The following is a 23,525-nucleotide window of genomic DNA, read 5'->3' as shown; positions in this document are numbered from 1 at the left end:
TTTTTTTTTTTTTTTTTTTTTTTTGGTACCGGGGATTGAACTCAGGGCCTTGTGCTTGCAAGGCAGGCCACCGAACCGCTGAGCTAAATCCCCGGTCCCTCACTTTGTAATTCAGGCTGGCCCTGAACTCACTATGTAGCCCAGTCTAGCCTCGGAACTCACAGCAGTCCTCCTGCCTCTGCTTCCGGAGTGCTGGGATTACAGTTGTGTGCCACCACGCCCAGCTTAACTACATTCTTATGGGGAGTCATTTAGGGTCGCATTTTTTTTCTGTCCCAACAATGATTTTGTAATCAGTACTTATTTAGAAAAAGTACATGAGTTGTATGTTTGCTTAATAATTGGAAAATTTTTCATCTGTCCTTACATGAGACCGGGTGTTTGAGTATAGAATACTTTTGAGGTAAGATTCATATAACATGATAAATATTGTCAACCTAAAATTAACAACAGAGAGACCTCTCCAAACCAGAGGCAGTTGCTGTCTGGGGCATGCTTCTGGGAAGCTTTTGATGAAAAGTCCACTCAGCTGTCTTGAAGACCATTGGTTATGGGGCTTGTTACAGTAGTTGGCGATACCTTATTAGTGGAGAAGACTGTGTGGTGTCTAAGCAGCTTACCTGGAGTACAGTAACCTTCCCCTTACACTATATGTTCCGGGACTCCCAGTGGGTACCTGAAGTTTGAGGTAGTACCAAGTTCTATATATACTGGTTTTCCTTATACAGTAGATACATATGTGTGATGAAGTATAATTTTTAAGTTAAGCACAGTAGATCAATAACACATTAACTGCAAAACTAATTGGAATTTATTTTTCCTTAATCCACCTTTTCAGTTAAAGGATTCACTTTATGACATTTCTTGGTGTATCTAAATTCCCACTATTGCTGTTCTTGCTCTCTGGGAGCATTATTAAGTAAAATAAAGATGACTTGACCACAAGCACTGTGATACGGCTATAGTCAGTCTGGTATCCTAGGTGGTTACTGAATGACTAGCAGGGAGGTGTAGTGTATATAAATAGCCATGGATGTGCTGGTTATAGATGTGACTCATGTCATGGGCCAAGCAAGATTTGCTCAGTGTTCAGAACATGCACAATTTGAATATGAATTGTTACTTTTACTCTATTATTTTATTGTTTATTTCATTTTGCATAATTATCTTAATTTGGTTTATTATTCTGGTTAATTTCAGGCCACAGTTGGTGGATGATTGAAACTGGATAAGTGAATACAGTAACACTGTACTGTGGTTTTGAGGAATTTCTTATGTAATTTTTGTCAGTTACACATGAGTAAGTTTGTGAGGACCCCTGTTTCATGACCATCTGGCTCCATTTTGTCAGGGGACATTAGTGACTCCATTTTAATAACTTTTACAGACTAGATTTTAACCCAAAATTTGAGTTTTGACCAGTATAAATACTCTTATAAACCATATCCCAATTGAGATATCCAGTGTCTAGGTACAAACATGATTGTAGTTTTTATCACTATAAATTCATATAAATGGAATCCCTTTGAGTCTCTTTAATTCAGTTTGAGTTTTATCCATATTTTTGTGTATATCACCAATTCATTTTTTAATTGATCAGTATTTGTGAGACTATATTAAAATTTGATTGTCCATTCACTATTGATGAACATTTCAGTTGCTTTCAGTTTTGGGGAATTTTTGTTGTTGTTTTTTGGTACCAGGGATGGAACTCAGGTCCTTGCGCTTGTGAGGCAGGTGGCAGAACCACTGAGCTAAATTCCCAGCCCTAGTTTTGGGGAATTATGAGTGAAGTTGTGAGCATTTATATATGTATGTTCTTGTGGACGTATGTTTTTTATTTCTTTTGGATTAATAACTAAATGTAGATATGTTGAATTACAGAGTAATGGTCACCTTAGACAGTAGTTTCTTTGCATTCCTCTTTTTTGTTTTTTACTATGAGAACATTTTATTTGCTTTTTTAATATTGTTGGGAATGTGCTTATGTATTCTTTTGTTACTTGTTTTTAGTCTCAACATTGTTTTAGAAAATTTAGTATTTAGGCACTTCCTTCCATTAGTTCTAGAGTCTTCCTTTTTATCTGTGTGTCTTTTCCATATGTCTTTATTTGCAGTTACTGTATTTAGTTAAGTGTACTTAAATTTTTGTAAGCATAAGAAGCATTTGTTGTGGCATTTCATTGTTGTTATCTGTGTTCTGGTGCCCTTATACAACATTTCATATTTCCTAGGTTATTACTAGTATAGTCATGTCATTCAGAAAGGGCACTTATTTCAACAAATTGTCCAGTAGACAGGACTAACCAATCTGTTCTGTTTGTTTGTTTGTTTTTTTGTTTTTTGAGACAGGGTCTCACTGTAGTTCAGACTGATCTGGAACTCACTATGTAGCCCAGGCTGGTTTTGAACTCATAGCAGTCCTCCTACCTCAGCCTCCAAAGTGCTGGGATTACAGACGTGTGCCACCACGCCCAGCTTAATCTGTTCTTTACATCTTTTTGAATTGGGTGATTTCTCTGCCTAGAAGAATTTGAAATGCTGTATTTCTAAACTGAAGACATTTGCATATAAAGAAATAATTTTTAATCAGTGTATAATATGCCGTGTTTTAGATGTGCTGTTATGTCTTGTGCTCGTGAGTAATCTTACCATTTTTATGTTCTTACCTCAAACAGTTAATGAGGATTTCTTATCTTCTATGCTTTGAATAAATGGTCAAAAGCCATTTCTATCTGAAACACAGTTCCCACTTTCCACCAGCATGGAGACAGTATAGCATAATTTAAGGAGCTTTAACTTGTAATCAGATACCCTTATAGCTTGACTGTGCTGCTTCCAGCCTTGTAAGTCTGGAACATTGCTCAAATCTTTAGGACTTCAGTTTTCTGTTGGTATAATGGAGATAATTTCAGCTCTGCAGGAAGAACCAGTAAAACACTAGGACTCTACAGAAATGGAAGAGAAACAGTATCCTAGATGCTGAAAGAAATAAGTGTTTTTGGGGTGGAGTGATCACCTACAGCAGAAGTAGATCATAAAATAATTTAAAGGGTCCAGGAAGTGATGGTATTATGTAAGAATGCGAGGTCAGTGGGTTTCTTCTTTGAAGTTCTTTGGTAGAATGTTAATATTTACTAAGTTGAATGGGTTTAGCTAAGAGAAGGCAGAACCATACACAAGCCTTGCTGTAGAGTGATGAATGAGGCAAGGCAGCTGGAGATGGAAATGAGCCCAAGCCTTATTTATTTATTTATTTATTAAGAGGGGAAGTAATACTGTATATGTGTGTGCTGAAGATCAAGATCCAGCAGATGGAGATGATGAAAGGAGAAAATTGCCAAGGTGCTGTCCTTGAAGAGGCAGGATGATGGGATGAGTTTGTGTCCAATCAGATTCAGTGCTAAATTGTACACAGTTTGTTCATGATAAACAAGAGTATAGATGGGTGTAGGTGGGCGTTTATAGAAAATTCTTCTGACTTCCTTTTTCAGTGAGAAAATACAAGTAAGGTCATCAGCTGAGAAGGAAGCTAGAGAAGTAAAAGTCTAACAGGTTTGAAGAGATAAGCCACTAGGAGTCCAGGACAGACTTGGAATTTCCAGTCTCATTTCTGGGCAGCAATTTTGGTACTTGCTGACGAGCTCATTTTTTCACAGGGTTATGCGTTTTACCCTGGTTATATTTAGCTGTGTGGGTATGTATGGAGTAAGTAAAGAATTTGTTAAACAAAGATTATATATCCAGAAGAATATGATAAGGTGAGATAAGGATGAGGGATTTCAGGAAAATGAATAGTATGATATTTAAAAATAAGCAGTATAGACAATATGTCTTTATTATTAACTGATACTTAGTTCATCGTCAAATTTCTCTGATTTTCATAAATGTCTTTTTGCGCTTTATTTGTTGAAATTCCTACTACTTTTTTTTTCCCCCTTTGGTTTTTGAGACAGAGTCTCACTATGTAGTCAAGGCTGACCTGGAACTCAGTATGTAGCCCAGGCTGGTCTCGAACTCATAACGATCCTCCTACCTCAGCTTCCCAAGTGCTGGGATTGCAGGCATGCACCATCACGCCTCGCGAAATTCATACTACATCTGATTGCTGTGTCTGTTAAATAATTTATTCCATCTGTTCCTCTCATCCCTGTTTTTATATGCCATTTGAAGAAATTGGGTCTTTAACCATGTAGAGCTGTCTGTATTCTTCATCTTGTTAGCTGTGAAAAGTTTTTAAAGTTTTAAATTGTAAAATATGTTTAAAAGTACCATCATAACCAAGCATACAGTTCTGTAGTATGCAGTTTTAAGTGTATTCAGGTTATTTTAAGTGTGTTTCTCTGTTTCCTTTTCTGTAGACTGGTGCCAGTCTAGAGAGGCTTTATTGCTTCAGGTTCATTGTTGATGTTTTAGTGAAGAAGGGCAAGGACCCTACTGCCTGTTAGTATTATGTGCTTCCTGTGGTCTCGTCAAGGAGGCACAGAATGGCTGCTTGTCTGAATGAGACTGATTGTTGCCTTCAGGTCTTGCAGTTAATTTTTCTATGGTTTCCTCTGCTCCCCCAGTGGTTTTATTAACTGTTAATGATCATTGCCTGAATTCATTATTTCATAAGTAGTTATAAAATAATGATTTTTCTAATTATGTAACTCTTTGCATTTATTAGCTGGAGTTCTGTAAAGAACATTCACTCACCTAGTTTCTGGCAGAAATGCACAATAAATGCTTTGGTTTTCCAATATTCGGGTGACTTAGTTGATTTTATTTTAGTTAAAAGTTTTAATTCAAGCCAGGTGTAGTGGTGCATGCGTACAGTCTCATTGCTCTAGAAAGAAGATCACAAGTTTGAGCTCAGCCTGGTCATCTTGGTGAGACCCTGTCTCAAATTTTAAGAAAGTAAGAAGGACTGGAGTTGTGACTCATTATGAAGGGTTTGGATTCAGTCCCCAGTAGTGCAACAAAAAGTATCCATGCAGTTCATGATTCAGATGTAGGTGTTATTGTAGTACTTGGATTGTCCTGTTTAGCCAGCGGAACCCTGTTTACACTAGTGCTTGTCTTCTCCACAACTATCACGCCCCTAGTGACTTCAAGGCTTGTTTATATGTGTCTAATCCTTGACTTGGAATCATTGATTTCTCCAAAGAATTCATAATGCCTTAAGGTGGGAAATGGTATTTATAGATCATAATACGGGTGTCTGCTTTTAAAAGGTTTTGTTCTATATGTTTGGCTCTTCAAAATTCTGATTAGTTTCTTTGCTTCATTCATTAGGTATGCCCAAAGAAAAATACGAGCCCCCTGACCCTCGGAGGATGTACACAATTATGTCCTCTGAGGAAGCAGCAAATGGAAAGAAGTCACATTGGGCAGAGCTTGAAATAAGTGGTAAGACATGGAAGCATGAATTTATGGTATGGAAATAAAGATACGGTAGAAAATTCAGTTTTCTAAAGCCAGTAGTGATTGTAATTTACAAATGCCAATTTTTCTTAGAAGCAGAAAGATTCATTGGAAAGAACATGGTTTGAGTCAAAGTTCAAAACCTATCGTTTATTGTCTTATTTTCAGAGTCCCTTTATAAAATAGGGATAATAATATCAAAAATGAAAATGGGACATACGAAATGCCTAGTGCCCAGAGGTTTGTTCTGGTAGTTAATTCTCTGATAAAGTGGGATTAAGCTTTTGCATTTTCAAATAATACATTTCTAATAGGGTAAAATGACTATTCTGTATAGGTTTGGGGATAGTTTTATTTTTCTGTATTTATTTACTTTTCAGTCTGAATCTCTTGAGGACAGCTTTATTCAGAAACAGTCTTAAAGAGCTGAAGCAGATCTTGAAGTTACCTTTTATCTTAATGCAGCCTAGATGTATTCAACCAAATTTGGTTTTCAAATGTTTTTGGTAAATTGATATTCTGTAGTCACACATTTTGGATTACATCTTTGCTTATTGAGAAATTTCCTGTTTTATGACATCAGGATCATCTACAGTGTGCTTAAAGACCATTATATCTTTGAGGCTAAAGGGATTCTGTTGTACTCTTTCTTCTCTACCTTATGCAAGGAACTTGATGGCAATTTTGAATCTGTTCTCTTCCTACTCTGAACTTTGGGGAAAGCTCTGTGGACAAGACAGGAAAGAAAAGGGGAGACTCCTCTAAAGTAACATTCTTAGCAGTCATAGCTTTACCACCTCTCCTAATGGAGGATAAGCTGTTGGGTGAATGTCTTATAACAGTCACTGTATTGTTTTATTCTGTTCTTAACACATACACTGTATGTGGAGTAATGGTTTAGGCTTCTTGCTAAGTCACTTATTTCAGGTGGTTCATTTAGCATCAGTTTCTTATGATTCGGTACTGAAAGAGTCTAGGGATCTGAGGTCATTGAATCCTGGGTCCACAGTTAGTTCTCGTGGGAATAGGTGGTGAGTTTTTGTGTCGTTTGGAAATAGCCAGATGAGCTGGATGGCTCTCTACTAATCATTGACTTTTAAAAGCCTTTATTATGAAAAAATAAATAGGTAACGCTAGACGTACAATATACTAATGAATTGTTGCAAGGCCTTTAAACCCTGCCCTGGTCAAGCATTTTTTGCTTTGCCCAGAACTCTGCATGTGCCACAGCCAATCACAACATCCACACTGCTCTCAGGAGTAGCCATTGTCCTGACTTACAGTCGTCATTTCCTTGTAGTGTTACTAGCAAATGCTGTTTACCTAAGCATTACAGTTTAGCCCTACCCTATTCCGTTTTTATCTAGCATGTCTCTTTTTTTCAGGTTTCCCCTCCATCTTTTTCTTCCCCTTGCAAGTTACCTGGTGAAGAACCTGAGCAGTTTGACCTATTGTTTCTCTGCAGTGTGTATTTGGCAGATTGTATATTCTTGCTGTAATTCAACATTTCCTGCAGATGGATCCAGAGGCTTGACAGAACCAGAGATAGGTCCTTTGACAGGATTTAGGGTGATATTTTACAGGCGATACCCTGCAGGTGGTACTGCACTTTTTATTCTGGAGTCACATGGGATCTGAATGCTTGCCTTAAGGCTTTTTGTTGCCAGCACCATTAAATCTTTGAAGGTTGCAAAATAGTGATATTCTACCAGTTCATTAGCTGAGATATGTATGTACTTTCTCTCATTTACTATTTGATTACCTAACTTCTATAGGAAAGATGAGGAAAGAATGTTTGCATTTTTCCTTTCAGTTACCAGTTTTCAAGACAAAGTACCATCCTTTGAGGGTAACCAATTAGTTTTTTAAAATATTAGTATTGGAACCAGGGCTGAGTTCTTAGGTGCAGAAATGGAAGAAACAAGATTGAACCTTCAGGAATACAAGCGCAGGCAAGGCTTTTATTGGGACTTCTGATTGAGGCAGAAGGGAAATGCACCCATGTCTAAGAGCTTGTCAGGCCAGTGGCTTCTAGAAAAAGCAAAAAGGGTAAATATAGAAAAAGTTCCCTTCAAAAGTTTTTATCCAGATCTGCCCTGCACATAAGGAATTCGAACTTGAAAAGAGTGTCTGGTCCTGACTGGTCACTGCCTGAGCTGTTATAGGAGCTCATTGGTCAGCTTTTAATTATTAGGGTAAGGAGAATGTTTCAGTAGGCTGACCCTTGCCTACCTCTGTGTCAGTAAGATGTATTTGTAGCTGTTGTAGTTTTAATTCTGGGTTTGCATATGAGCCATGGCTCCCCACTTAGGACTTTGTTTTTGTGGAGAAACCCTAAAACTCCTTACCAGCCTTTGATTTTGCTGTTCACTTTTGAGTGATGATCCCCAACTATTTTGGTATTAACTAGAACATTTAAACATTTAGGTTTCAAATATAGTTGGCAAAATGCAATTCTGTTGAAATTGACACTTAAATTGTCCTTTTGGTGGTTAAAGGAGAGGCTGTTTAATTGATTTTTGGATTGTAGATACAAACCTAGTTATTTTGGTAGCGTACTTGGTATTGGTATGACAAGATTTTGTTTGGCTCATCTGGTTTATTTTTTGTCTCAAAATTAAAATAAGACATTTTTTTCTCCCAAGAAGTCTGTTTTTCTTTTTAGGTTGAAAATGTTATTTCAAGACCATATGTTAGGAAGTTAGGATTCTTTCTCTCTCACTCTCTCTATGTATGTATACATGTGTATTTGTATGTTTATGAATAAAAGATGAAATATATTCGTACAACTATTACATACATACAGTATTTATATGTGTTGGAGACCAGAGTAGAATTAAGGCCTTATTGGCCTCCTCTATAGGCACAAAGGAGAAGCTGCACTCAGGGATGATTGCATATTGGGGAAAAGTTAAGACAGCTGAGGTTAAGTTGCTTACCACAGTAGGTACTAAGGGATATTGGAAAGCAGGTGAATCTTGTGTTATGCCTTATGCCCGTGTTTGGGTGAACAAAGGAAAGATGAGTCAGAAGCTGGGGGCTCCTCTGCCTACGGACTAGTGGTGAGAGCCCTCGGGTTGCCCACTTGTTAAACTGATGAGGTATCTCTTTCACATTGGTCCCTGTTCATTCCCTGGGTCAGGGAGAACAGAAAACAAAGTAGCTGGTCTAGGTCCAGGTCCTGGAGCAAGGCGTGCTGGGTGGGGTTGGCTACAGGTGGTGCCCCAGTGTGTTCCTCACCTATAGTTGTCGACCAAACAGGGAATTGGAACTGGGGAAAAGCTGAGACCCAAACGGAGACCTGAGACCAGGTTGTGTATGACAATATTTTTAGAGATTAAAGTATATTTGTATATTTAAAGTTAAAACATGAAAACACACTGATATACTTTGAATTCAAATTTAGGATAACAAGATTTTTTTAGTTAATCTTTTAAGTACTTGCTCTCCTTTAATAGTCTTAGTTGTCAGGGATATGGGATGCTAGAGTTCGAATGTCCCATAATTACTTATCCTGTATTAAACACACAACAGTCTCAGAATAATAGTGCTAATAATTCTACCACCAATATGATTATTTAAAGGTAAAACTTTGATTGCGTTTTATCTGTCCATGCACTGTAAAACCTTGGGCCCCCTCCCCCATATTAACGTCTTTTTCAGCGGCCCAAATAGATACTTTATTTGATCTGGAGAATACATCTTTCAGATTAATTTTCTGTATCTGGATATGCTTGCCCCTCTGTTACAGATTATCTCTGTTATCCAGTGTCTCCCTTGAGCTTCTCCAACGGACCTCATTCTCTAACCCTCCATGTAGAAATCCTGTCTTTTTTATAATATTATCTTAATTCATTTTTTCTGTTGCTGTTACAAAGTACCTGATTTCTGGGTTATTTATTAAGAACAGAAGTTGATTTGGGTCATGATTCTGGAGGCTGAGAAATCCAAAAAGCATGGTGCCACATCTACTTGTGTGGTACTAATCGCATGTGCTTGGTTACTGCATCAGATCAATCGTGGAAGAGGCTATCACGTGGGGGAGAGAGAATTGTCAGCTCAGGTCTTTCTTTCAGAATCATCAGTCCTGTCATTTAGGTCCAACCCTTGATAACTTTAATCCTGACTACCTCATCTCCAAAAATAAGAACTAAGATAAGTCTTGTAAAGGTTCAATATCCCAATGATGAATGTAACTGTACACCTGAATTGTACCAACAAACTTAATAAAGATTTAAAAAACCCAAATATTGTCAGTGTTTGAATTTGGGATTTTTGGTACTGGGGATCGAACTGGGGACCTTGTAGTTGCAAAGCAAGCAGTGGCACCACTGAGCTAAATCCCTGGCCCTTGAATTTTGGGATTTTAAAAATTTTTATGTATGTATGTATGTATGTATCGGGAATTGAACTCTGGACCTTGCACTTGGGAGGCAGGCAATGGAACCACTGAGCTAAATCCCCAGACCTGAATTTGGGATTTAAGGTTCAACCTAGAAAATGTATGAAACACATTGAAAGTACAGTGTGTATTTGCTTTTCCATTTTTAACTTTTAGGCTTTTTTATATATTATTATTATTATTATTATTATTATTGTTATTGTTATTATTATTATTATTTTCTTACATGAGATTTGTTCATTTTCAATAAGCAGTTTCTTCCCACCGGAGTTGAGTGATGTAAACATTTGCCACTGTGTTTTGCAAATATTTGCCACTGTGTTTTGCCTTTAGGATTTAAACTTGTGGTGCATGAAGAGTGTTTCCTTTCTCATTAGATTTACCCCTCCTTCTTCACATAGTACTGGGGATTGAACTCAGGATCTTCACACTGAGCTCTATATCCTGAGCTCTTGTTTTCTTTTGAGATAGGGTCTAAGTCACTAAGTTTTCTAAGCGAGGCTCAATCTTAGGAAGTTTCTGTGCCTCCTCTTCCAGCGTGGTGGGATTATAGGAGTGTGCTACCACACCTGGCTAATTTATGGTTTTGTGTTAATATCATGGTGTTTAGTCTGCCAAAAATCATCCTTTGTGTACTGCTTGTAATTTAATCTTCATGTTGATCCAGTTGGTAAATCTCATGACACAGTCTTTCTTTGTTGAGGTTGCAGTTTCTCTTATAGATTAAAACTTGAGTCCTGACTTAATCGGGTGTTGCGATTTAGGAAAATTTTAAAGTACCACATTTTCCAGTCTTAGTTGGTTGTCATTAATGTCAAGTAGCTATGGTCTCTGAGATCACCACAAACATTGAATAAGCAAAATGTGAACCAATGCTGTTAAATTCCTGTGAACTTTTGGTCCTGTTTTCATTGATCAGTAATATGCTTGTCTAGCACCTGTTTCTGTTTGAAGACCCCCCCCCATTTGGTATCTTTAAATTGACTTATTTATCCACTTTGAATTTATGGCCAACATCACATTAATTTTATGTCTGAATCAAGTTACTTTATGTATATTTTCTTAGGCACATCCTACCCTTTTTGTGGTTAGGAGCCTTTGCACTTTGAGCAGTGTGTTTGGGGGCCATTTCAAGTAGAAAAATCAAAAGGTATAAAATATAAAAATGTGCCATTTAATAGACAGTAGAAAGGACGTGTTTACAGTATAACAAGAAGGTGCTGAGCCACTGAACGAGGAGGTACTGTCACCTTGTCAGATCTCAGCTGGGAATGTGAGCTTGGACAGCTAATTGTATTTGCCATTTTTCACCTATGAGAATTACTGTGATTTGAGACATACCAATAAATTTTAGGGAGTAGTCAAATTTTCAAATACATAATGAAGATCTTCTGTTTCTTCTAAAGCATCCAAATTTTAGGCATTTTGATAGTTTATCATTTGATTTTAGGGAACACTCAGAGTCTTCCTATCTCCTGGTATTTAGAAAAAATTATCTGTAAAATACATATTTATGGTAAATTTAGAAATAATTCATTTATTAAAATAGGGTTCTTAGTCTAGGCCAGGATAATTCCAGCCTTTCTCAAGTCATTAAGCTGATTAAAAATGAGCATAGGTTTTGTGTGCTTAGGAAGGAGTATAGTCACGCCAACAGTTTTGGTTAACAGTGGACCATATATATGATAGTGGTTCTGGAAGAATATAATGGTCAGTAATGCTATAGCCCTCTTAAGTTTGTGTAGGAATACTACTCTGATCACACAAGGACATAAATCACAATGATGAATTTTTCAGAATATATCCCCACGTTTCAATAAAAGAAAAGGTAAGATAACAGGAAAATGTGCAACAGATGAGAACAAGTGAGTGAGCTTGCTTCAGCAGGACATGCACTAAAATTGGAATGATGCAGAGATTAGCATGGTCCCTGCACAAGGATGACATGCAAATTTGTGAAGCGTTCCATACTCTTTAGCTAAACTTGAAAACAGCCCAGTTGCCCATCAGCTGGGGAGTGCGTGAAGAAGATATGGTTTTTTCTACAAAATGGAGCACTACACAGTCATAAAGAATGAGAAACTAGAGTCATTTATAGTTAAATAGATGGACATTGAGGCCGTACTTGTAAGTGAAATAAATAGGACACATGTAAATACTGAATCATTTTTCTGATGTGAAAAGCTAAAGTGGGGGCCGGGGATTTAGCTCAGTGGTTCCAGTGCCTGCTTCACAAGCACAAGGAACTCAGTTCGATTCCCGTGCTATGATTTCGAGACCAGCCTGGGCTACATAGTGAGTTCCAGATAAGTCTTAAGAGACCCTGTCTCAAAAAAAAAAGCTAAAGAGTAAATAGGGCTCAAATTGTGTAATTGATAAAGTGAAATAGGAAGAAAAGGGCTAAAGGAGTAGGGGAAAGGAAAGAATGGAAAAGTGAAAATATGAGAAAAGGAAAAAATGGAAACAAAAGGTTTGTAAATAGGGAAGGGTGGAGGGGGGTGAAGGGAGGGCAGGGAGTGGGGTAAAATAAGAACCAAGATACTTCATGTAAAAGTATAAGATCTCAATGACGAATATAATGGTTGCATACCTAAAATGTACCAATAAACTTAATGGGAAAAAAATAAGAACAAGTGAGTCACTTTGGAAAAAATAGTACAGCCTGGGGATGTTGTGGTGGGGCAGGGGTAGTAGAGGGTTGCCTTGGTGCTGATCCCTCATTCCACACTGAAAGGGAGGGGGGAAATGTAGCATGTAATTGTGCAATTTTATGGGGAAAAGTAGATGCAGTACCAAAGGTCCTGTCAGAAGCCTTGCTTGCTGTTCTTTCGCAGGAGATGAGGAACTTCAGTTTCTTGCTTCACCTGTACAGTTTCTTTTTCTCTGACATTACTTTCCCCCCCTTTTAACAATTGTTTTGCTTTGCTGTCTCTTGACACTGGGTCCTGCTGTATGGCTCAGGACAGCCTTCTGTTTTCTCTAGTCCAGGCTGGCCTTGAACTTGCCAACCTGCTTCAGCCTCCTAAATGCTGGAATTACAGGCATGTACCACTGTGCCAGCTGATCTTTAATTATAGTTTCTTTTAATAAAAATAGAAATAATTTTATTTTACAATTCTTTTATTATGAACAACTTTCTTCATCATTGTGTACAGTGTTACATAACTACATTCTAAAAGAATGACTACATTATATGAATGAATAATTGTGCCGTTTTAATGATTATTTATATTATTTGATTTCTCCCTCTACTAACCAAATATACAATGGCATACTTAGCAAGTATTTTTATTGGGTAAATCTGTAAGTGTGGGACTGCAATAGGCAAAGGATACTCAAATTTAAAATTTTACTAGATAAGGCATTGAGATTGGCTTCAAAATACAAGTTGGTTATACCTTTCCTACAATGAATGTGTTTCTGCTTTAGCCTTGTTACTATTATATTTTAATCTTTTTACTTTGTTGTTGTGTAGGTAGAAATAAATACAGTCATCCCTCCATATCTTGGCTTTCTGCATCCATAAATTCAACTAAGGGTGAAAAATAGTGGAGGAAATTATGTTTGTATTGAACATATATACAGACATTTTTCTTCTAATAAAGTGTAACAGTTATTTGCATTGTATCAACTGTAAATGTCATAAGATTATTTAGTGGGTATGATGTTCATAGGCTATATTTAAATACTCCTCCGCCCTTTCATTGTGGTATGAGGGATCAGACCCAGGCAACCCTCAAGTATGTGAGGCAGGGTGCTGTATTCCCTGACCCCTAAAATATCCCCCCGACTATATTTTGTTTTTTCTTAAGTGACTTACCTCTTCTTATCTGTTGTTCATTTTTCTGATTTTTATTATCTTTCATCCTTTGAAATACACATAAAAAGTTGAGAAGTGGGGACATTGTTTTCTTTACCATCCTATCACCACACCGTTGAAGAGATTCTGAAAATTTTATTCACTTAATGTATGTAACTTCTGACTTTCATACATGTTGCTATCTCTTTAAGTTTAAGTTTTTAATAAATTCAAATTGACAAGTATCTTCATTTTTGGATCTTAAATATTTCCTGTTAACTTCTGGGTGTGTGTGTGTGTGTGTGTGTGTGTGTATGTGTATGTGTGTGTGTTTAGAGATGTATTTCACCTCCCACCCCCACCCCCCATACATGGTAGGAGTGAGCCTTCCTTTGATTCTTCCTTTTTCACCATGTCTGATATATGTTGTATATATGAGTTTGTATACTTATTTTTTTTCCCTTCTCTAATTTCCTTTCCACCTAATCTTTGAGTGGAGATACAGTTCTGGCAAGATAGGATTGCCCTGTGTAAGAAAACACAAGATGTACAAATTTGCAGATTTTAAATGAGTTTTTCATAAATTTCATAGAAACTTTTCCACTTAAAAGCTTACACTCGCTGCTGTTTTTTTTTTAATGTAGAGCACTAATACAAAACATGATAGGCACTCAGTAAATAGTTTGTTATAATTAAATGCTTTGTTCATATTAAATATCAAGTTGATTCATATTGAATATCAACTTCTCAATTTTGAGTTGAAAAGTGAGTAAAATTTCTTTTGCAAATAGTGTATGGTTTGTTTCTACTCTAATTATTATATACTAGGAAACGGGAAAAATCCCTTTTTGAGTCAAGATAGACCTCATTACAGTTTTATGAAGTATACAGTAATTAATATGGAAGAACATGCACTTACACAAATGATAATGTGATATGTTCTGGTATGTCTGTACACCTGTAAAATCACGACAACAATCAATGTATATATTCACCATTCTTGGAGACCCCCGTGGTGGGTTCCAGTCTCCTGTTCAGTTGCCGTGCAAGGCAAGAAGAAAAATTTAGAGACAGATACGGGGAGCCAGGATGGCCAGTACTGAGCAAGCAGCAAAAGACCCCTTTGGTCAGTGAAAACCACTGATACTTATTGGTGACATCATAGGTTAGGGTGAGAGGCCTACATGTGGTTGCTAGGGATACATTGCTAACATAGGCAGGGCTTATAAGAGAAAAGACAAATCATTCTTGAATTTGGGTGCAAGTCACTGACCTCAGCTGCTATGTTATTTAGTCATGTAGGCTTTGCTTGGACTTATTTCTCAAAACAAGCCAATTCTGGGGTTAACTCTTTACAGCCTGCTCTGCTCACAGCCTGCTTTGGGCGTAATCAGTGCTGTGGTCCTCTGTACATCATTCCTGACCCTTCAGTTCTCCCCATTTTTCCATCTGTTCTTCACTCTTAGCAACCGTTGTTTTGCTTTCTATAATAGATTATTTGCATTTTGTAGAATTTATATATAAATAACGTACTTTTATATCATGTGCTTTTTGTTGTTTTTGGTCTACTTTTACTCTGCGTACTTTGAGATTAGTCCATGTTGCTTTTCAGTAGTTTATTCCTTTTGTTTCTGAGTAGTTTTCCACTGTCTGGATACACCAGCATTTGTTTCATTCATTTACCTGTTAAATGTATGGGCGTTGTTTCCAGTATTTGGTTATTGTAAATAAAGCTGCTATGAATAGTCTTTTTGTGGGCATAGCTTTTATTTCTATTGAGTAAATGTCTAAGAATGGAATTAGTTTTACAGTAAGTATTATGTTTAACTTTTAAAATTGCTGAAACTGTGTTGCAAAGGTTCTGTTCTTCATTCCTGCTAGATGTCTTTGACCCATTCACTTACCAAGCTATAGTAGCATGGTGAGTCTTTTAAATTCAGCCATTCTTCTAGATTTGTAATGCTGGCTCAGTATGGTTTTAATTTGCATTTCCCTGATGCCTGCTGATGCTGAGCATCTTTTCATATGATTATTTGCCACTTCGCTAGTGAAGTGTCTGTTCAGATCTTTCTTTCCTTTTGAAAACTGTAGTGTTGTACTGAATTTTGAGAGTTATTAGTCCTTTTTATATTCCTTTAAAGGTCAGTACAGACAAGATAATTTATAGACAATGGAAATATATTTGGTCGTGGCTCTGGAGGCTGCAAAGTCCACGATTAAGGGAAACTGCATCTGGGGAGGCCTGTCTTGATGTGTGTTGTTGGGAGACATTCTAAGGCCTCAGTGGCCCCTTGATGTTACGATACTCAGAAGCAAGATTACAGTAGCATAAGATCCTCGTGAAGTCGGGATTATCAGCTGCCTGTGGAGTCATCTGATGCTCTCTATGAACCATTTGGGTAAATAGTGGCAAGCTTGTCTTGTCTTTGTCTTTGCCCACTCTGAGGCTCTGACCTCCTAGGCCCCCATATATTTTGAAATTATGCAAGTCTCTATTTTCTTTTTTTTTTTTTATTTTTCCCTTGCTGTCCCACTTTCTAGGCAGTCAAAGGATTGACCAGCCTCCAGTCATGTGTAACATGGCAGGGGCATCTCATAGCAAAAATTCATGTGTGAGAGAGGGCGTATAGAGACCAGATTCCCATGTATAAATCCTCCCCTGAATTAACATTAATCCTCATGATCTGAATACCTCGCGTTAGCTCTCTTAACATTGTTCCGTTTTGGGAGGATACATCCATAGCTTTTATAAATCCTCAAGTTACGTGATACTAGTCTTTTAGTTTTGTTGTTTTTCAAAGTAGTTTTGGTATTTCTAAAGTCCCTTTGATTTCTGTATGAATTGTTTTCTTCATGATACTTGGGATGGAACTTGGAGTGTCGCTCAAGCTCTGCCTACATTCTACCACAGAGCTGCATCTCTAATGCTCTATATGAATTTTATATCAGCTTGTTGATTTCAAGTCTGCTGGCATTTTGATTGGGATTGTGTTTTGTCAACTATTGGTGGAGATCTAACATTTTAGCAGTGCTGTTGAATTTTCTGATCTGTGAAGCTTATATCTTTGCTTAGTATTTGAATTTCTTTCAGCATTGCTTTATAGTTTTCAGTGTATGAATCCATTATATTTATTGTCAGGTTTACCAGTAAATATTTCATAATTTTGATGGTATTGTAAATGGTATCATTAAATTTCAGTTTCTCATTGTTCATTGCTTGTATTTAGAAAACACTTCTTTTATTGCTGTGGTATCTCATGCTTGCATTGGTGGCATTTTTGTACCTTCAATAGAATTTTTATATAATTGTTAGGCTATTAACAGATAAAAACATTTTTATTTCTGCCTTCCAAGTCATTTCTTTTTTTTTTTAATGGCTTGACAAAACAATTTATGTATTTATTTTTTTCTCTGTTAAGTTTGTTGGTACATTTAAAGCAAGCATCTAAGTCATTTCTTTTCCTTTTTGCACTGGCTAGAACCACCAGTATAACATTGAATTAGAGTGGTGAGAATGGACATTTTTGCTTTGTTTGTGATCTTAAGGGAAAACCTTTCATTTCTTTACCCCAAGATTTTTTTTTTTTTTTTTTTTTTTTTTGGTACAGGGAATCATGGAACTCAGGACCTTGCACTTGCAAGGCAGGCAGTGGCAGGTGGCACCACTGAGCTAAATCCCGGCCCACTTTACCCCTAAGCTTTTTATGGATGGTCCTTATCAAGTGAAGAAGTTCTATAACTGAGTAGCTGCTGCTCCTTCTTCTTTTGTTTTGTTTTTTTGAAATCAGACACAGTTGTAGTGTTTTGTCCAATTAGACGGTTATAAGAACTTTCTTTTTTAGACTGTTAAAATAAATTTGCATTGATTTTTGGAATATTCAGGACACCTTGATTTTCCTAGCATGACCTATACTTGTTCATTGTCCTTTTAATTAATAAATAAATAAATATATATATACATATATATATATATATATAGAGAGAGAGAGAGAGAGAGAGAGAGAGAGAGAGAGAGAGAGAGAGAGTGTGATTATAGAGAGAGAGAGAGAGAGAGAGAGAGAGAGAGAGAGAGAGAGAGAGTGAGTGTGAGACAAGAGAAGAGACGAGATGAGACATCACACATGCACACACATACACTGGGGATGTTACCCTAATGGAACACTTTTAAAAATGTGCTTTATGTTCCTGATTTTCACTACAGACCTGGTTAAAAGCCATCAGCAGTACTCATGCCGCAGCCTGAACTTTGGACTGCTTTTGAATTTCCTCTGTCACATTAATTAGTCCAGTACACTTAAATCTCAGTCTCTTAAAAAGTCTCAGGACACAAGCAAAATGTATACAGATTTTCTGCCAGGACATACCACGCATGGTCTGTGTTCCAACTGCCATTGGAATCCTTGTTCTCAGTTGAAACATCCTGACTCTGACCAAAATCCCCCATTAAGCTTGGCTTACATCATCCTAGGGCTTTTCTAGCCAGCATCTCCAAACCTTTCTGGAGTTCTTTCACAAACCAGATCTGAAGGCTTCTAAACTGTGTGTTCAGGTCATCACAGCAGTGACCCTGCTCCTCCTGTTAGCAAAATCTGTCTTAGTCACTTTTCTGGGGACAAAATGCCCACTGCCCACATGTTTTGGCTCCCCTTTGTAAAAGTCTCAGGGCATTGTTGGCAGGCTGAAATGTAGAGCCAGCATAGTGGAAGAACCTGCTGCAGAGGAACGCTGTTCACATTTTGGCAGCCGGGTAGCAAAGAGATAGCGTGGAGCCTGGCAGGGCGGGAGACCCTTTAAGTTCCACCCCATGTGTCCTGTTTCTTCTGACCAGGCCCACCTCCTTACAGCACATTCAGCTTTCACAGACTTGAGATTTTTGCGGGCCACATCCCAGACCTAAACCTTAACACATGATGTTCGAATGTTGGACTTAAGTCACTACTTACAAAGTCTTCATACTTTTTATACTTGGTACCTAAGGTCATTTTAAAGGATAAATTCCTTTATGTTCTTAAAGATACAGTCTCAGTATTGATACATTGCTTTAATGTGCAAAGAAGAGAGTTCATAACTTAATGATTAGCAGTAGATTGTTTTGGAATAGGTAAGATTTCCCCTGTTAACCCCTTCCCACAATTTTGGATAATGATACAAGTTGCTGATCAAAGCTTTTAAATCATGTTCAACCCACAGCCCAAATTGTGGAGACGACTTTGTAATTCTTCTTTTTTTTTTTTTTCTCACAGGAAAAGTAAGAAGCTTAAGCTCATCTTTGTGGTCATTAACTCACTTGACAGCTTTGCATCTTAGTGACAATTTTCTGTCCCGCATTCCTTCAGACATTGCCAAGCTCCACAATCTGGTGTATCTGGACCTATCTTGTAATAAAATCCGTAGTTTACCGGCAGAACTCGGAAACATGGTTTCACTCAGGTATGTAGAATCTACTTAGTACATAACAAGTATATACCCCCTAAAATAAATACAGCATTTATTTTGTTAGGAAACGAGACAGTCATATTTAAAGAAAAGTAAACATAACTATATTCTTTTTTTTTAAGGTTTTCTAGAAAGATTGAATATCAACTTAGTAAGTAGATGACATGATTGAAAATTGTATTGCTGTGTTTTGTGTAACATACTTTTTGGAGCAAAATTTTTGGACAAAGTGAGATAAATAGCTACAAGGCACTTGTATTATCTCATATACTTTTGACAAAGACAGTTGAGTGTACCATGTATCTTTAATACTCAGTCCAGTTTACCTGCCTTTTATCCATAGTTTTACCAGATTCTTTGCTGGCTTCTAGGAAAAAGGAGTAAGGGTTTTGTGAGAGTTTTTTGGCCTGCATTGCTCCAGTCCAGCCTTTTCATATTTTTCTAGGCTCAGTTATTGAGTATATATTACAGCCATTTTTGATCTCTGAGCAAATTGACTTACAGGGCCTGTTTTCCTGTGTGATGTATTTGGAAAGAAATAGGAACCTATTCAGAACTAGTTTTTTTGTTGCTCAGATGAAGGCTCTGATAAGGATGGTCAAGGTTTGTTTAAATTTCAGAAAAGGATTATAGAAATGATTCTCCTTTACACTTAAAATTTGGTAAACAAAATTTAGTATGGGAAATTACCCTTATCTTAGTATTGAGCATCTGATCATTTGTTTTGTGGTTAACTGCACAGAACATTTATTAAAATAGTAATTAGTAGCTAATACAGATGCTGTTTTTAAAGTGAAATCTCAGTAAACATAGGAAAATAGTATTCATAAATTTGATTAAATGTAGCTATCATTAACCCTTTGAGTTGACACTATTTGATAATTTTTTAGTTCACTTGTTAGGTGTAAGTATTTCCTCTGTCTTACACACGTGTAATAGACTGCATCTGTACCAACCAGTGCTGCTCACTCTGCTCTGGAGTGGTGCCAGTTTTCAGGCTGTCTGTTTCCAGTCTACACAGTAAGAGAAATACTGCAATTGAGAATTATTTTTACATATCTGTTGATTTAAGAATTTAAAAAATTTGAAGTTTGTGTTTTATCTTTTTTTAAACTTTTGTTTTTCTGACAGTTTGTTTTTTCTGTATTTTACAAAAAGTTGGTCTGTAACAGTTATTTTTAAGAAGCCCAACAGTAGATATTGGAATGTAATGCAAAGTTTTATCATTCTTGGATATTTATAGTCCTAAAAATTACATTGTTGCTTTTCATTATTAACAGTTAATGTGTCGTCTTACTTTGGCATTTTTATATCTACAGGGAGCTCCGTTTAAATGACAACCTGTTACGAGTTCTACCTTTTGAGCTTGGAAAACTGTTTCAGTTGCAGACTTTATGCCTAAGAGGTATAACTTCCATCTTTGTGCTTCTTACAGTTTTATGTATGTCTTTGAATTTAAAGAAGCCCTGTGAGAATCCTTTTACCAGATTTTTTGCAGGCTCACTGTTTGCCAGACTTCATAGGTTTTTAGGTATGTCTCAGTGGCTTTCTTACTTAATGTATTTGGTAGCTGTAGGCTCTTTTTTTTTTTTTAATTTTTGTATTGGTATTGCAGATTGAACTCAGGGTCTCAAACTAAACTACATTCCTAGCTTTTTAATGTATTTATTTAATTTCAAGACAGGGTACAGCAGTATTACCCAAGTTATTACCCCATAGTAGCTGGGGTGTAGGCGTACACCAAAATGCCTGGCTCTGTAATCTTTCTGCTCCTAGTCCAAGCTTGTTCTTCTCGAGCCTTTGTTTTAATCAGCGCTCTGTATGCCCTGGTGATATATTCCTTGTGTGTACCTTCCTCCAGTACAGACGCTCTTTTATTTTATTTATTTTTATTTATTTTTTTTGGTACCGGGGATTGAACTCGGTTCCTTGCGCTTGCAAGGCAGGCCACCAAACCGCTGAGCTAAATCCCCGGCCCCAGACACACTTTTATTGAGCTTTATTTCCAGGGAGGCCCCCCCACCAACCTTTATTTTTAGACAGGGTCTTGCTAAATTGCCCAGGCAGGGCTCAAACTTTCAGTCCTCCTGACTCAGCCTCCCTGAGTGCTAGGATTGCAGGTGTGAGCCACTGTGCCTGGCTTACTTTTTTTTTTTACTTTATTGTTCATATATGCATATTTATAATTTGTATACATATATATAATGTACATATAAAAACACAACCTTTTTCCCTTATGTTCAAATTTCAAAAAAAATGATTCTTACCAGGCCTGGTGGGGCATGCCTGCACTCCCAGCACTTGGGAGGTAGAGGCAGGAGGATTTCCATGAGTTCAAGGCCAGCCTGAACTACACAATGAGACCCTGTCTCAAAACAACAAAAACAAAGAAACGGGCTTATAAAGCACTGAAGAAAACAGTAAGATCTATTAAGACCTACTAATAAAGATGAGAAATTGGGAATATACTTTTAAGCTTGGTTTATGAGCCCTTGACTAATATGTTAGAAACCAGGGTCATAAGGTCCAGCAAGAACTATTACAGAAAAAAAAATGTTTGTTGTTGTTGTTACTGTTGTTTCTGGTTTCACTGTGTGGCCCAGGCTGGCCTTGAACTTGCACTTCTGCGGCCTTAACTTCCCAAGTGGTGTAATTACTACAAGTATATGGCATCATAGGTGTCTGAAATAGTTGTTTTTAAACCAGCAAAATTGAAAGTGATATTCCAAAAATATCTCAAGACTTGTAATTTTTTTAAAAATCAGATTGATTCTTCGCTGGTGTTGGCCAGGTTACTGTACTACTAGTATTGTTTCTAAAACAGTTATTCCTTCAAAAATTGCATTCCTGTTTCTTTAAAATGTAGTTTAAAAGATGAGCTTTTATTTTTATAATCCACCTTATGTATTATAAAAACAATTTAGAAAAATGAATGAAAAGATTATATTCAACAGCTATGTAAATGTTTCTTTGGTAAGTTTTTTTGGTATGTATTTGTCTGGCTCAGCCTTCTTAAAGGTCTGTGAAATATAAATTGAGGGTAACTTCTGTTAAATTTCCTGGTTCTAAATTTGAAGAACAGAAAAGTACTAAATGTAGCAAAGTATATCCATATACTGATCACCAGAATGAGGAGTGTTTTGTAATTTTCTAATTTTTAATGCCAAAGAAATTTTAATAGAATAGGAAAGCTACCATTGTATGTATTTTCAGCTCAAAGTTTTATAACCTTACAGTATATCCATATTCATTAAGGATTTGCAAACTTCACTTGAAGTTCTAGTCATCGTCTACACATTTTCAGACTGCTTTAGTGTGCATTAAATCCTTTGAAAGTACTTATACTCTTGAGAGGGGCAGGGTATTTTCTATGGCACCTTCATTTTTGATGACCCCTTGCTCTCCTGTTTCTGTTTTTATGGTTTTTGTTGTTGTTTGTTTGGAGCTTTGGTGCCTTACATTTTGATATTGTGCCAGCTGCTTCTTAAAACAGTTGTCATCCTTGTTCTTTGTGAAAATTTCTATCATTGGGGCTGGAGATTTCGCTCAGTGGTTCTATACCACCTGCTTCCCAAGTGCAAGGTTCCAAGTTAGATCCCTGGTACCACAAAAAAAAGAAAATTCTGTCATTGATTTCTTGTGGCTTCTGTTACTTGAAAGAGATAAAATGTATCACTTAATCCAGTTGTATCTTTTGGTACAATATATACTCTTCCAGACCTAAAGTATTTCTGCCTCATGAGTCAGTTCTTACCATTTTCTTTGAAGTTGATTGCATAGGGCCACAGGACTTCGACCTTTGGTACTCACCTCTTGCCCCTGTCCATCTCCCTTTTAAATTTTTACAGTATTTTGAAATACTTACAGATTCACATGCGTTGTAAGAAGTAATGCAGAACAGTATTTGTACCTTTTGCACAGTTTCTGCCAATGGTAGCATCTTTCAAAACTGTAGAGCAGTAACACAAACCAGAATGGTTGGTGTACAGAACATGTGTATGAATCTAAAAACTGAACTCAGAAGGCAGAATGGTGATTACCAGTAGTTGAGGCTGGAGATGGAGTTCTGATAGGAGGAATAGGTTCTTCTGATTTATGGCACAACATGGTGACTGTAGTTAATAATTCATTTTAAATGTCCCGGTTACAAAGAAGTAAGTATATAATATCATTTAGCTTGATTTGATCATCCTACAACCTATACATGTATTGAGGTAATCACATCATGCCTCTTAATTATGTACATTTATCAGTTTAAAAATGCAGAGCATCTACATCCTCAGAAGTTCTCCCATGTTGCTTTTTTATAGCTATGCTTACTTTCATTCCCCTCCAATTTACTTCTTAACTTCTAACAACCACCATTGTTGAGGATGTTACATAAGGGCCAGGGACTTAGCCCAGTAGTGTTGTCGCCTGCCTCACAAGGGCAGGGTCACTAATTCTATCCCCGGTATTAAAAAAAAAAAAAAAAAAAAAAAA

At 36.9% G+C, this 23,525-nt stretch overlaps 1 protein-coding gene and 1 non-coding gene across 4 annotated transcripts in view; both read left to right on the top strand.

The window, feature by feature from the left end:
* Positions 1-23,525, top strand: part of Cnot6 (CCR4-NOT transcription complex subunit 6) — a 43,085-nt gene that overhangs the window by 1,432 nt on the left and 18,128 nt on the right. For 2 of the 3 annotated variants that reach the window (XM_010623728.3, XM_010623727.3), the window contains exons 2-4: positions 5,278-5,391; positions 18,851-19,037; positions 20,363-20,448. In XM_010623728.3, the coding sequence (XP_010622030.1) occupies positions 5,280-5,391; positions 18,851-19,037; positions 20,363-20,448 (385 nt within the window). In that variant the 5' untranslated portion in view covers positions 5,278-5,279. Of the gene's footprint in view, positions 1-5,277; positions 5,392-18,850; positions 19,038-20,362; positions 20,449-23,525 lie in introns of those variants that run through there. The other variant, XM_010623730.2, reaches the window with a different exon arrangement.
* Positions 11,682-11,783, top strand: LOC117285429. The gene has a single exon (XR_004516462.1). It is a non-coding gene; the product is annotated as a U6 spliceosomal RNA (small nuclear RNA).

The sequence above is a fragment of the Fukomys damarensis genome, unplaced genomic scaffold, assembly GCF_012274545.1.
Source record: "Fukomys damarensis isolate Sample0158 unplaced genomic scaffold, DMR_v1.0_HiC HiC_scaffold_9, whole genome shotgun sequence".
NCBI classification, from domain to species: domain Eukaryota; kingdom Metazoa; phylum Chordata; class Mammalia; order Rodentia; family Bathyergidae; genus Fukomys; species Fukomys damarensis.
The sequence above is the reverse complement of the archived record's forward strand: the minus strand, read 5'-3'. Positions and strand labels throughout refer to the sequence as shown.